Consider the following 12,129-nt stretch of genomic DNA (forward strand, 5'->3'; position numbering starts at 1 on the left):
CTCTTTTTTGTTTTCATAGATATATGTATATAATGTAAAAATCCAATTAACAGGTCTGAGCTCCTAGCATATATCAATGAAGTTTTTTTTTCCCAAGCAAAATTACCTGGTGGGACTCCATCTTCTACCCAAGATTTCTGCAGTTTCATTTTTTCTTGACCTTCATATGGCCCTAATAAAAGCCCGTCTCTTTCTTGTCTTAAATAATATGAACCTTCTAAATCACGAAGAACAGCCAATTCCTTCTTCAGGACTTTCACTTCTGGGATAGTTCCAGTAACAATATATTGGTGGTGAACAGGTATAAGTGGATGATTCAGTCCAATCATTCTACCTATTTCTCGGGCCCAGAAACCTAAAAACATAATGTACAAAAATATAAATATTAGAATGACATGATTCTGGCCAACAAAGTACAATTTTAAGTACAATATTTAAAAAGTAGAATTCAATATTTTTAAATACGACAGTGGTTCAAGGAAATCACAACCAAGATACTTATGCCTGGGCTGCAGCGGTCTATTATAATGTATCCAACTAATACTACAAAAAAGTCAAATATAGCCCAAATATAAACAGGATAACTTCAGGTTTATTTACATACTAGCTCTATACCTGTGGTTCGCTACGAAACTATGTGATCGGGCTTAGTTTTGGGGGAGGAAAATAAGGGGGAAAATTGTGCCTCTGCCTACCAGCATCCATCGGTATTCATCTGGCTAGTGTCCTGTCAGTGTGTGAAAGTTGAGGGTTGTTTGGAAACTGAAAAATGGAAACTGAAACAATATTTGATCTGTGAGCAAGGAGACAGCAAGGAGGCTGGGCGTGGCTTAGCTCAACTGTTCTGTACTAAAGCTGGTTGCTGCTGTGAAACTAAAACTGAAACTGAAACTTCTCTCCTCTGCTTGTGTTTTGCATTTGGAACAGATTTCTTTTCAAGTGGGGAGTGAGAGTAGAACTCCTTAGCATCAGAATGTGTTAATAATATACAAAATATTAATACTCTGATGGTCATTTCAAAAAGCCCTTTCTTAGTGAGCACTTAGAAGCCAAGAGGAACATATGTGCCAAATTTCAGGTTTGTAGGCTTTACAGTTCTGGAAATGGTATATTGTGGTATTTAATTTTTATATATATAGATGCTATATACTTCAGTTGTTGGATGGTATATAAATACAAGAACCAAAGTAAACAAATAATGCCCCCATTCCAGCTTTCCCAATATTCCTTTGCTATGTACAGTTGCATATGCACTGTATAAAATTTAGCTGGATAATCTAGAAAGTCTTCCTATAAAAGGTATAACAAACTTTCTAAGAAGGTATCTGTAAAATTCACAGTGAAGCAAAATATACTGTCCCTGAGCAACAACAGTAGGTTTTCCTAAGTAAGGAATTTTAGTAAATCACCCTTTTAACAGAGCAAGATGTTGAAGTGAATCTGAGATAGGTATCTACAGTGGTTGGGCAGTTCCAAGATATTTAGCCAGCTGCAAACTCAAATTCATTTTATAGTTCAAAGTCCAGGGCTTGCTACTTTGACAGTACCTTTGTTGATTGTAATCCACAGACAGCATAAACCTTGTGGAAAAAGCATAAGCTTGCAGTTTTTCCAATAAGGTCATATTCCAGGCTAAATGAAATTTATCATGAATTATGAGAATCAGACTGGCTGTACAAAAGTTAAACTTTAGTCAGAGATTAAAGATCACCAGACAAACACAAGTTTCCAACTCAGACAAATGATCTTCTAGACATGAAGCACACGTAGGAATATGAAACACTGTCTTATAGAAGGTAGATTGCACTATTTCCAGAGGAGAATACAGCTGGTTCTCTACTTACGACCACAGTTGAGCTCAAAATTTCTGTTGTTAAAGCAAAACAGTTGTTAAATGACCAAAACAGTTGTTTTACTTTTTTTGTTTTTTGCAATTGTTAAGTTAGTAACACAGCTGGAAAATGAGTCCAGCTTCCCTATTGACTTTGCTTGTCAGGTTGCAAAAGTTGATCACATGATCCCACATGATGAAATGCAACCATCATAAAAATGAATCAGTTGCTAAGCATCTGAACTTTGATCACATGACTACGAAGATGTTTCTGTCTGTCTCCCTTCCTTCCTTCCTTCCTTCCTTATGTGGAACAGTCATAAGTCATTTTTGTAACTTCGAATAGTTGTACAAATGGTTGTAAGTTGGGGACTACCTGTAATTGGGGTATAGTACGAATTGAATTGTGTATAGAAGTTAAGCCAAACATCTAGGTTCAAATAGTTTAACACAGCAAACACAAAATTACTTCCTTTTAAGAGGAAGGAAGGAAGGAAGGAAGGAAGGAAGGAAGGAAGGAAGGAAGGAAGGAAGGAAAGAAGGAAGGAAGAAGACATGCAGAAAGAAAAAGACAGACAGACAGACAGAAAGAAAAAAAGAAAGAAAAAGAAAGGTCTACCAAGCATCTCTATGCTACTCATGGTATATTTTCAGCTGGAACCTCTTTCTACCTAAACCTTAGTACAACACCCAGATATTTAAAGCCATTAAACGTCTTGGATTAATCTTGAAACTTTTTGCACACATGTACTTAAATAGAACGAATTTTGTTTAAAGAGATATGGATTCAATTCCAAAGCTATTTTTTATGAAGACCAAGTCATAAAACAAAGATTGGAAACAAAGCAAAGGTTAAACTTCTCATTCTTTCTAACCCCTTCCTTCTTATGTGGAAGTGAGCCTTTCTACTTGCCATTTTATTACCAAAAATTTACCACTATCTTCAAATTATCTTCAAATTAAAGAGTTGCCTTCCAACAACAAAAAACACAAGTTTGCAAATGGCCTGAATAGTAACACAGCACATAATTTGGGGTGTTAAATAGCGAACCACAAAGTGGACAAGGGAAAATATTTGTGAGAAATATTTACTGTGTTTTTTGCTTTAAAAGGCCATTGGACTCCATAAAAGTTGTGACAATAACAGAAGTAATGATGTAACCATGAAACAGCAGCTAGGCAAGTTACTGAACGGTCTGAATTATGCTTTGGACATTGCGTAATGTATGCTCTGAAACTGAGCAAATGAATGAGACCTAAAGGTAAGCTGTTCTCTACAAAATCCACTCTGAACTTACTACACTAAGCCTGGCATGAAAAAACAGAGCAAATTATTTGTTTTGAGGAGGAGGATATGGAACAAAGGAAGAAGATTGGCTCCAACAGTTTTAGGAGACTACATAGTTTTGTTTGCCTAGAACATTCTCAGGGCAGTAATCAATACTGCATTAGCTCCAAATATTCTTTTGGCTAAACATTGAATCAAGGGATACTTCAGTTATTAACTTAATGAGAGAATGAGAAAAACCTGTGTAGACCTATCCATACCTGCCTTTTCTTTAGGGATTGTTTTCTTCTTTCTCATCTCCGTATTTTGCTGTTGCTTTCCCAGATATTTCCTGTCTGTCCTTAGAGGTAAGCCAGGTCAAGAAACAAGAGGATGAAGGAATTCCAGAAAAGCTCCTTTATTGTTGTGGGGCAGTGTTTCTCAACCTCAACAATTATAAGATGTGTGAACTTCACCTTCCAGAATTCCCCAGCCAGCATGAAAGTTAAGAAACACTCTTGAAGGGTATGGTCAAAGAATCTTGAAAGTCCGTCACAGTTCGTTTTGCCTCATCTTATACCAAATAATATCACGGCAGGGCTTTCTAAAGTCTTTTTTCAAATTTCTTTTTTTCAGCACTAAATAATATTTTCTCAAAGTACTTTCTTAATGGGTTGCTCATTTGTACCCTATTCCCAATGCTAAGTCAAAATTTCAACCTGGGATATCACTCCCCTCAAAGTCTGCATGGCTGTGACCCTGTTGCCCTTCAAGAAAAGGGCTGGCTGGGCCAGGGACATACAGGAACTCATTTTGGAACTCAAATTACATTTTGGGTGTTATTCTATGCTATGCTCTTTGTTTTTTTCTGTACTTTTATTATTACATTTTGTTTTTAACTATTCTGTACACTGCTTCATCATAAGAACATAAAGATTTTTACATAAAGATTAAATGGCATTACAAATCAAATAAGGAAACTTCCCATGTTATGGATCCCATTTTTTAAAACCATTGCCACTATTAAAAGTTTTCACATTAATAAATAAAAGGGATAGCATTACAGAATTTTACTGTACACAGGGGCAGCTGACTAGATGCCTCTACCCCACTTCTTTCCCACTTGGAAAGAAAATGATATATGCAGTAATTGAGAGTTTGGTGCCAATACTCTAATTTGGTGCCAGTTCTCATGAACTGATCCACAGGATAAGAGAATCTGCTCCCAATTTGCTCCCTTCTTTGCCAAGGGTAGTATAAGCAGAGAAGGCAGGTATGCCAGGGAAACGGTTATTGTGATGCCCTTTTTCTTACCCATGGATCACTCTACAGACAATATAGGGCATGTGTGGAGATTGCTTTAGATGATGCAGCCAGGGTTGGCAATCTGCTTTGCTTGGCTTGGTCTGGCAGGTCTCCTACATAACTATCAAAAATTACTATGAAACCCGGACTTCCGGTTTGAGCTTCTTCAGCGACAGACCGAAGCCTCGTCTCTGCGAGGCTTCAATCCGTGCTCGCCGCTGGAGCGCCCCGAGCCGGCTGGTTTTGGGGCTAAGCCACCCCGTAGAGGTGGTGAAGAGGGAGGAGACTGCCATCAGGGTTGAGGAGAGCCGCATCTCTCCTCCCCAGCTGGCCATTACTCCCTTTCCCGAAGGCGGTTGCAGCGGTGGTCAGAAATGGCCACCACAAAGAAGAACTCGACCAGAAAAGAATGTGCAGGAGGAAGATAAGAAGAGAAAGTTTAGGCTGACCAGGTCAAACAGCAAAAGCAACAAATAAGATACCCTGGAATTGAAACTATCAAAAAACAATAACATTGTTCCCTAAGAAGATTTTTAACCTGTGAAGGAAACAGAAGAGGAAAAAATTTTGGTTTTTTCCTTTTCCTATACTGACAGCTAAGAGACTTAAGCAAGAAATTGGAAAAAAATCCACTTTGACATCAATAGGCATTTAATGCTGAAAATAAAAAGTCAAAGGGATAATAAAGATTTCTGGATAATTAAAAGCTTTTGAAAACAAGAAAGGAGAGAAAAAGAATAAAAGGGTAGGATCTGGAAGGGAGGAGTGCGTGGAATTAAAAAAGAACTTACAGCAAAATCTCAACAAGACTTCCAAAAAATACATTCTAACTGAAATATCGCAACAAAAACCCCAGGAAGAGAAAGTCGAAAAAGAAATAAGAAGATATAACTCGGGACTATCTGGATTACTTGATGATTTCTGGATTCTTGGTTATTGTTTTTAATGACTAAAATCAATTGGGTGGTTGTTTAAAACTGTTTAAAATGGCTCCACTTTTAGAAGAATTGAAAATGGAACTTAAAAAGTACAAATAAGATGCACAAGAAGGGAGAGGTTCTTTTGGCTTCATATTTCAGTTTTTAGAAATGGAGATTTGGGAATTATGAGAAACAACAAGAAATGCCTGCAGAACAAGAAGATTGCGACAAAGGAGAAGCCATCTTTAATGAACAAGTAATCTTAGATGGGGGGGAAGGAAAGAGGGGAAAGAGAATGGAAAGTTTAAGATTGGGAAAAACAATTCCCCCCCGAAAATAGAGTGAAAAATAAGTATAAAATCAGAAAGCCACAGAAGAGGGAAATGCAGAAGAGAGAATTAGAAGTAGAGAGACAAGGGGGTAAAAAGGGGAGGGAGAAGATGAGAGGGAAGAAAGAAAGGAAAAGAAGTTATAAATGACAGAAGCAAAATATAGAGAAACAGAGCCTATTTAGAGATAATGGGTGAAAACTTAATGGAAAAAGGGATTCTGCAAAGGTACATAAGATAGTATGGTTATATTAGAAGCAGAAATATTTTAGAAAATATGAAACAATGTATGAGTAAAATGTCTGATAAAATAGCTATCATAAGCTATCAGAATGCTTGTCAATAAATGTAACAAAAGGTATATTTAATGATTTATAAAACATATGTGAAGAGAAATAAGGGAAAAATTAATTATGGAGATTATATGAGTTTTTAAGGAAGTATGATATTTAATTGAAAAGAAGTGTTAAAGAAGTTAAGATTTTAATGATTATTAATGATAGAACTGAACTGGAATGGAATGAGAGTTTATAATTACATATATTTACAATCTTTCTTTTTTTTAAAGAATATAGTGTGTATTATAAGAATGTACCAAGCAGAATTCGATTGGAAGTTATGTATTATGTATTATATTGAAGGTCATAACCTTAAGGTATATATTGAAGTTTAAATAAGAGTTGAATGGATGTAATTTAAAGATATAAAGGTGTCATACTACAATTAGTAACTACAGGAGAAAATTTGTTTAATGAGAAAAGATAATATAAAATTGAAACAGAACAGACAAAAGTATAAATATAATGATTTGAATTGAGAGGAGATAATCAAAACAAAATTGAGAAATTTTATTTATTTCTTTTTTCCTAGTGTTTCCTTAGTAATCCAATTATATCCAGAAATAACTTCAAGTCTCAATTCTCAGTTCAGTCTCCTTACTCCGCTCTCCCTGTCACAATGTCTGCCTCCACGAATTGCACTGTCACTCCTCTGATCACTTTCAAAAATTTCAAAGTTTCAGTTTTTGTCCGCTATAAAATACTCTCCGCAGTATATTCATGTGACCAGAAATACAAAACTTTCCTCATCAATAGTCACTCTTCTTTCCTTTCCACTTTCCTTTGTAAAAGCAATTTTCCACTTTATCCAGAGCTATGGGTAAATAGCTCATTCTTGCCGCCACTTTCCACTTTCCCCCTTCAGCTCTGGCACTTCACACATGTACCAATTACCTTTCAGATTTATCTATTAGTTATAATCCAACACCGATTCTTTTCGACCTCTTTCCCGGACTCCAAATTCGATCTCGTCTCTCCGCTTCCTTCTCAAAGTTGTTCTGTCACATCTTCGGGCCAGCCTAGCTGGCTGACTTCTTTTGCCCTGTGCTTCGGGCTCCCTTCTTCACCTCCGGGATTGCACTTCCCATTTCGGCTCCAGGAGTTTTTCCTTACTTGAGTGATCCCACCAGGATCTAACTTCGTCTCGAAAGGCTGCCCACGAGCAAAACCCCTGATGTAGGAGAGCGGATCAAGATTCTCCTACCTCGGAAGTCATGCAGCAATTGGATCTTGACCATGAGCCTGCCAATTGTCAGCCAGCGTACACATCACACAAGCCACTGCTCTCCTTTTTTTGATGGATAAACTGACATTTCAATCTACACATGTGTAACAAAATCATTTCTCAAACACCGGCTCTTCAAAACCGTTTATCCATTGTCTGCATCTCATTTGTATGGTTCCAGCAGATCTTTAGATAACATCCAAATAATACAGAAGCTTTCTTTGTTGCCAGCTAATGGTTATTACGTCAACTGGTTAATAATCATTTTGATAACATTTAGCAGATGTAGCCAAGAGCACTCCACTGCATAATAACATGTGTCACACACCCTCAAGCCCCAAGAATGTGCTATTGTCTGTTGTCACAATACCTACAGTACTGAGCAGTCATGCAACTCAATTCTTTCCTGTCATCTAGCTCTTCCTGGCTGATAGGAGAAAAGTATAGGAAAAAGGACTGTATGGATGAGCCTTCAGTTAGATCTATACTTTGGAAATCTGGCATTGTATCTTCATCCTATATATTTGTGCGCAATTTAGATCCACTGATTTATGTAATGAAGCTAAGGATAAATTAACTTAGATTCTCTATTATTGTCATCATTTAAACTTAAAAGGTGAATAATGAAATATTTGTATAAATAGCAGAGCAAAAAATTCCACGAGATCATGAAATGTGAAGTGAAAAGCAAATTATTACTTTATTTTGTAATGTATTTCCTAAAACATTAATAGTTAGATATGCAAGTTACATCTTCCTGCCCAGATTGAATTTTCTTATGCCTATAGTTAAACTATAAAGGCAAGAAAGTATAATTCATCACTTACCAGCTGTATTCACAATTCTGTTTGCTTTAATTGTTCCATGTGGAGTTTCAACTTCCCATGTTCCGTCTAGTCTACATTTTAAATTAGTTACTTGAACTGGATAATTTAAATGAGCTCCATATTTCCTAGCTCCTGCAGCCAACGCCATAGTAAGTGAATAAGGATCTATATGACCATCTCCTGGATTGTACAGACCAGCTAAAACCTGTATCAAACAGAATTAATTTACTTTACTTATATTAGTTTTACTTTTTGTCCCTGGTTTCACAGCCAGTAGAAAGTAGGAAAGGTGTGAATACAAAACTTGGCAGCAATATATAACTTGTAGAAATTCAAAATCTTTCCATATGGAATAAAAAAAGCAACTACTTCATGTTAATTTGTTTTAATGTTAAATTAGGAATTGTCCACTTTTATCTATCTTATTCTATTATTGTTAGCCTGCTTGTTTTACTTATCAGACACCAATGTATGTCATAAACAATAGATTGCAAACAAAAGTTGACCTTCACAGGATTTTCAAGTTCTTCTATAAATATTAGTATTTAAGACTTATTTCTGCCTCTGCACTAGTATAGGCTACAAAACAAATCAATATATTTGTATATGTAGCTTACAGATGACATGATCTCCTTCTCCCACTCCAAGCTAAGCTTCAATAGTTTAAGTCTGATCCAAGAAATGCACAGCCATACTCTAAACAACTGAGAATTAGGATAAAATTAAACTTTACTTGTATTTAAATTACTTAAAATTGATTATAGTTAATACAAATATTCTCCAGTAATGTATTTAATAATTTTCCCTTTCTCAAAAACCCCCAGTTTGCTAACATGTATTGGAGATGTCTCATCCTTGTGCAGATACAATGAGCTCAATTTTGGAAGCAGAAAAAGGATGTATTTTTTAAATTGGGTCCTTGAAACAATGGCTTCCAATTGCTTTATTAAGACTGATTCTATTCTTGCATAGCTCATTATTGTTCATTTCTTCTTTCGAATAGAATTCTTTATTAGCCAAGTATGATTGGACACATATGGAATTTGTCTCCAATGCATAAGCTCTCAGTGTACCTACAAATAACAAAGTGATATGCCATAGATCATAAATCATAAGATACAATCATAATCATAAGATACAAACAACAAGTGATAAATCATGAGATACCAGTAGGAAAAGTGTACATTCTTTACTGCACATTCTTTTCATCGTTGCCAAACCTTCAGTGAAAACTCTGCTGATAAAAACATTTAAAAATAATTTTACATTAAGACATGTTCCTTGTATTTCTTAAATATTTTACAGGTATTGTAAATAAATATTATTCGTATACCTTTTCCATGTTTAATAACGGAAATAATTCTTGCACTTTTTCTGGTTCAATAAGATATTGCTCTGTGGGGTGCCAACCTGCTCGAGTCATTTGATATTTAAATTCATCCACTCTTGTTGGAGTTGACGCAATTCTAACACTCCCTGGGCAATGAAACCCCACAGCCTGAGAGAAACAAAACAAAACAGTAAAAACCCATCAGCTTTCAAAATCAAACATTCATAAGCACTTATATATAATTCAGTAAAGTTCAAAATAATTATAATAAAATATATCTGGAACTAGGATCCTCATCATATTAAATAAAATAGTTACTAATATTAGAAATCTTAGAAAAGAAAAACTAGAAAAGCTACATATGTTATATTTTAATATGTCCTATATCTGAACGATCTTATTATGAACTATGGGAATATATTTTTCCATTTATTTAAAAAAACATTTCCACTGGGTTTGATGTCTTGCTCAAAATGTATCTGAAGGAGGCTTCAAAAAAAATTAAATCACATTTTTATATTTATGATGCTTTAGAATTTATTCTAAACAGTATTTCTGAACTTATTTTATAATTGCCAGTTAGCAGATGATGTGTTGTTAGGATTTTTTTTTACCAAGCATAGTAAAAAATATACTAATATGCTATATACTAATATAATGTACTATATACTAAGCACTGATTCCATAATCTTGTCTCCCTAACTAATGAATATGAAAAAGCACCATGGAAAATGTTCCCTCATAATAAATTCAGTTTAACTAAAGGATGGAAAATCAAAATCTGAAGACTACTAGCAAGATGACTGGGCTGAAGTAATAAAGTGGCATCCCATTCAGGAGAATTACACCAAAACCTTTCATCCTTTGTGGAGAAAAATTGAAAGCATTTTTCCATCAACTTTACTGAGCATGATTCAAAATATATATACAGAAGAAAAATAAATAAATTATCCCTGATTTCCATAAAGGATACAATATAGCAGTGGTGTCAAACTTGCAATGACACGTCCTCACGTGACGTATTGCAACTAAACCAGGGGTGGGGGTGGCCAGCGCATCCGGCCTTGAGTTTGACACACCTGCAATAGAGACTTACTTTTTGATGACAAAGATCATCTGGTCTTTGATTTTGCTTCATCGATGTGGTTATTGCATCAACCTGAACTTTGCCTTTAAGCATTTTCATTGTATTTATTTGTTCTCCATCACAGATGTAAACAATATGCAGTACTTTCAAATTTTTAAAGTTATTAATCAAAGTGTGCCACAGATAAAAGGGTTCAACATGAATTCACATGTAATATACTATAATTTCCAGAGAAACTGTAGATGAATAAGGATGCCAGGATATAATAAAACGATTAATATCTGCAGATACCTTTGAGGCATTAAAACGTATTAGTTATACACTATACAAGCATTCAAAACTACATATTAATGACGTATTTACTTAATATTTGTTTCATTAATTAAAAATGCTATTCTCATAGTTAAACAGTTCCAGCCAATCAAATCATTCTAAAATTGTGTATTTCACATAATTATTAATTAATTTTGGTAAATTAGGTATTATTACCTGTCCTGTCTCCTCCTCTAACTTTTCATAAAGCTTGATGCTGTAATGATGGATTTTCTTTAGATTTATTCCAGGATGGAAATACGTTGTCAAACCCGCCTTTAAAAAAAAATAATTTTTTTTTCACAGCATTTATCATTTCATTTCCATTAACTTTTTCTTGGATAATCACATTTAAGGTTTTGCTTCAGTTTTTGTGTTCAACTTATCACTACCATTCCCATTAAAATCTCTAATATAGTTTTTCCAACATCCCCTCACTTCAGTTTATTCAAATGAATTCCTAAATTTTATATTTAATTTATTTTGCTGTAGATTCTTCAGTTTACCCCCTTCAAAACTATTTTTAATTTCTATCAAATTTGTTCTCAAGTCAAAAGTATCAATTGTGAAAAAATCCTAGAACAATTAGCAGCTACAAATTGATATCATGAGGTAAGAAGCATATAGTTTCTAACAACTATAGCTATTGATAAGAATTTTGCAACCTTCTTAAAGCTTACAGAAAATAACCTTAAAGCAAATTATGGAAATTTCAAAATTTTTCGGGTTTAGTCCTACTTACTATACTTTATTTATTTACCTATCTAATCTAATTTATAGAACTGCCCATCAAGAGTAAGTGACTCTAGGTGACATACAATAAAACTAAACAAACATCTAAAGTCATTAATCAGTGACAAATAGATTTTTAACAATTATTCTAGCTAATATTTTATATGTTTTTGTGATGCACATTTCATAGAAGAGTGAAAAATCCTGCATTATTCAGATCAAGTATATAGTCACAGTTAATACTACAAGGCAACAATATGGTTCATTCTCTGCTTAAAATTTTTTGATTTTGTCCTTCAGTAAGATTTGTAAATGGCTTACTTAGTTATTGTGTTCTACCCGTGTAGCTGCATGAATCCAACTTTGCAATGTTGCAAGAAACCCAAGTGGAAACCTACTCACTTTGTATATAAAAGGTTAGCTAAACTAGTTAAAGGGATTGGCTCCCGCTAGAGAATGGAATACTGCATTAGACAAGAAAAAATGACAGATGTATCTTTTATTATGCAATCACCTTCTCATGTTGACGAGTACATATTAAGTGAGATCCAGGTGCTGTCCTGTTATTTCCAAACACTGGGATATCCAACACTACCAGATATTTCCAAGGGATAGCTTTTGGAACC

At 34.7% G+C, this 12,129-nt stretch overlaps 1 protein-coding gene across 2 annotated transcripts in view; it reads right to left on the reverse strand.

Annotated features, from left to right (window-relative positions):
• The window catches only part of DMGDH (dimethylglycine dehydrogenase), a 40,217-nt gene that overhangs the window by 23,226 nt on the left and 4,862 nt on the right, over positions 1 to 12,129 (reverse strand). For both annotated transcript variants that reach the window (XM_087927189.1, XM_026717719.2), the window contains exons 3-6: positions 10,949 to 11,047; positions 9,376 to 9,540; positions 8,043 to 8,247; positions 107 to 355 (exon numbers count right to left, since the gene is read on the reverse strand). In XM_087927189.1, the coding sequence (XP_087783315.1) occupies positions 107 to 355; positions 8,043 to 8,247; positions 9,376 to 9,540; positions 10,949 to 11,047 (718 nt within the window). The remainder of the gene's footprint in view (positions 1 to 106; positions 356 to 8,042; positions 8,248 to 9,375; positions 9,541 to 10,948; positions 11,048 to 12,129) is intronic.

This window comes from Pseudonaja textilis, chromosome 2, assembly GCF_049901715.1.
Source record: "Pseudonaja textilis isolate UNSWEBS1 chromosome 2, rPseTex1.2, whole genome shotgun sequence".
Lineage (NCBI taxonomy): Eukaryota > Metazoa > Chordata > Lepidosauria > Squamata > Elapidae > Pseudonaja > Pseudonaja textilis.